The 2,916-nt window shown below is 18.3% G+C and overlaps 1 protein-coding gene across 1 annotated transcript in view; it reads right to left on the reverse strand.

Annotated features, from left to right (window-relative positions):
- Nucleotides 1-701: 701 nt before the first annotated feature.
- PGSY75_1130000 (putative phosphoacetylglucosamine mutase) overlaps nt 702-2,916 on the reverse strand; it is a gene marked incomplete at both ends in the record, with an annotated part of 2,607 nt that continues 392 nt past the window's right edge. Inside the window, one exon of the mRNA XM_018786420.1 lies at nt 702-2,916. This exon is cut by the window's right edge and continues 392 nt beyond it. Coding sequence (XP_018641215.1) covers nt 702-2,916 — 2,215 coding nt within the window.

Here is a 2,916-nt window from a genome sequence, read left to right on the forward strand (position 1 = left end):
AAAAAAGTATATATATATGTATATATGTATATATTATATATATTTTTATATGTGTGAAGTTTTTTTTTTTTTTTTTTTTTTTTTTTTTTTTATTTTATATTTACCTAATTTTTATAATCATTTTATAATTAATTTAGGAATTAAATGTTTTACATGTTTTTTCTTTTTTTTCACCCCTTTTCTATGTATCCATTATGTTACAATATTTAAAAAAATATATTTTTAATTTTTTTCCAGTAACAAAGGGGTTAAATATATATATATATATGTATATATTTATTATTGTTTTATTTTTTACTTGTTTAATTAAATATAATATCTTTATTTCCTTTTTTCATTTTTTTTACGCGTATTTATATATATATATATATATATATATATATGTTTATATAATCTAATTAAGACAATTAATTAAAAATTATTAAAATAAAATTCTTATTTTTGTGATTATATGTTATATTTTAAGTTGTTGATACATTAAAAAAAGAAAAATTAGTTGGATATTCAAGGTGGATAATATGTTTGCATTATTATATATATATAATATATATATATATATATAATAATGGATGTATAATATATGTAATATTAATTTATTTAGTGTATGTATATTAAAAGTTCATAGGTTAATTTTTTGGGATAAAATAGAAAAATGTGTCTAATTTTATTTCATATTAAAAAGTTTATGATTTATTTATATATTATGCCATATGTTGAATATAATGTAGTACACATTTTTGAGCCTTGTCTAATATATGTTTCATTTTTTGTTGAGTTTCTGCTTCAGCATAAATTCGAAGTAGAGTTTCAGTTCCTGACGGTCTGATAAAACATCTTCCATGTTTTTTATCAACTGTGTTGACTATTTGATTAATATAATTTTGTAATTCTTTTGGTTCTATTAAATATTTTTCATGTTCTGGATGTGGTTTGATTTTAGTAAGTATATGATTAGGACACTTAACATTAATATATAAAGATGGAAAGGGTGTATAGAAATTATTCCAGTCATTTATAGTTATGTTTAAAAGTGATAAAGATAATTCGATGGCTATAAAATCAAGGAATGCATCACCTACCGTTTGATTAAAAAAAAGTAAATATTTTTGTAATACAATAAAGTATGGATCATTATATATATTTAAAGAAACAGACCATGTATGTAATTTATTTATATTAACATATATAGTTCCATGTCCATTAGGTTCAAAAAAAATACCTATACAAGCTTTTTCTGCTAATGTATCTAGATATTTCATTCCTGTTTTTGTACATGTAATATTAATATCTATATATTTAAAAATATGAATATTAACAAGAATATTATTTTTTATATAATTTATATAATTGATAAATGCTGAATTGGTATATGCAGTATGTATTATATTAATATCAATAATAGAAATTTCTTCTTTGGGTTCTTCAATTTTAATATGTGTTAGCATTTTTATTATGCACAAAAAAAAAAGGCAAATAATTTTAGGTCCATCCAAAATGGCTATATGTTTCTTTTTGGATGTATCTATATTGGTATCATAATGATATCTTTGTTCTTTTTCATAATGACATATGGTGGTGTGGAAATTATTATTATTATTAAAATTAATATTATTATTAAAATTAATATTATTATTTTTATTATTATTATTATAAATCATATTATAAATAATATCACAATTGATAATACAATCCATATTTTTATTTTGATTATTTTCATTTTTTTGATTAAAAATATGCTTTTTATTTTCTTCTATTTCTTGTGGAAAAAAAAAATAAAGTATACGATCTGCATCGCCATCAAAGGTACAAAATTTTGTATTGGGTTTTATAATATGTGGAATATTTTTTGGAGGTTGCTGTTTTCTATATACATATTCAGCTCCACACTCATAATTTAATATACTATGTTCTCCTTCAATACAATTAAATTTACATATATTTTTTTTTAATATTTTAAAAATTTGTTGGAATTTATCTATTTTTAAGCTAGCTATACCATTTGAACAATCAACATAAATATTTTCAACATCCATCATTATATTATTATTATTGTTAAATAATTTATTAATATAACTATATAACATTTCAAATGAATGTATGAAATAATCAAAATATATTTGATCACTATTATATGCAGATATATGTTCTATATGTGTATAACTGAAATATTGATTTTGATGAGAATTTTTTTTTTTTTCTTTTTCTTTTTTCTCTTGATCTATTGAAATATTTAATGGTTGTTTTGTAAGAGTTCGATTATTTGTGAAGACATGATTTATAAGAATATGATCATGTAATGAATAATATAAATTATATACATATTTTTTATTTTGTAGATTAAAATTTTCTAAATAAGATAAGTCATTATCTTTTTTATGTATTGTATATTGTTCTTGTTGTATAATTTGTTTGTTTAATTTTTGATTATTTTCATTTATATTATTTAAAAAGTAAATTAAGAAATGCATACATGGTGTAGTAATATAAGAAATATTATTAATACATTTATATATATTAAGACAATTTAATGATTCAATAATAATATTATTTAAATGTATATTACTATTTCTAGTATCAAATCCTATACATATATTTCTTTTTATTTTATTATGTATATTATAATTATATATTATATTATCTAATATAGTAATATTTCTATAAATTATATCATCTGATATATCTAAATGTATTTCTTTTTTAAATATATCTATAATTAATTCGATAATATTATTTATAATATCATTAAATGTACAGTATATATTTTTTTTTATATATCTCAAATGACTATTCACAAGATCTATTAAATAATTTTCATATCTTTTATTTATATATTTGCCATCAACTCCAATAATTTTAACTCCATTCTCATCATGTGCATTGTGTGAAGCAGTAAGAATAATTCCTATATTTTTCATT

The sequence above is a fragment of the Plasmodium gaboni genome, chromosome 11, assembly GCF_001602025.1.
Source record: "Plasmodium gaboni strain SY75 chromosome 11, whole genome shotgun sequence".
Taxonomy (NCBI): Eukaryota; Apicomplexa; class Aconoidasida; order Haemosporida; family Plasmodiidae; genus Plasmodium; species Plasmodium gaboni.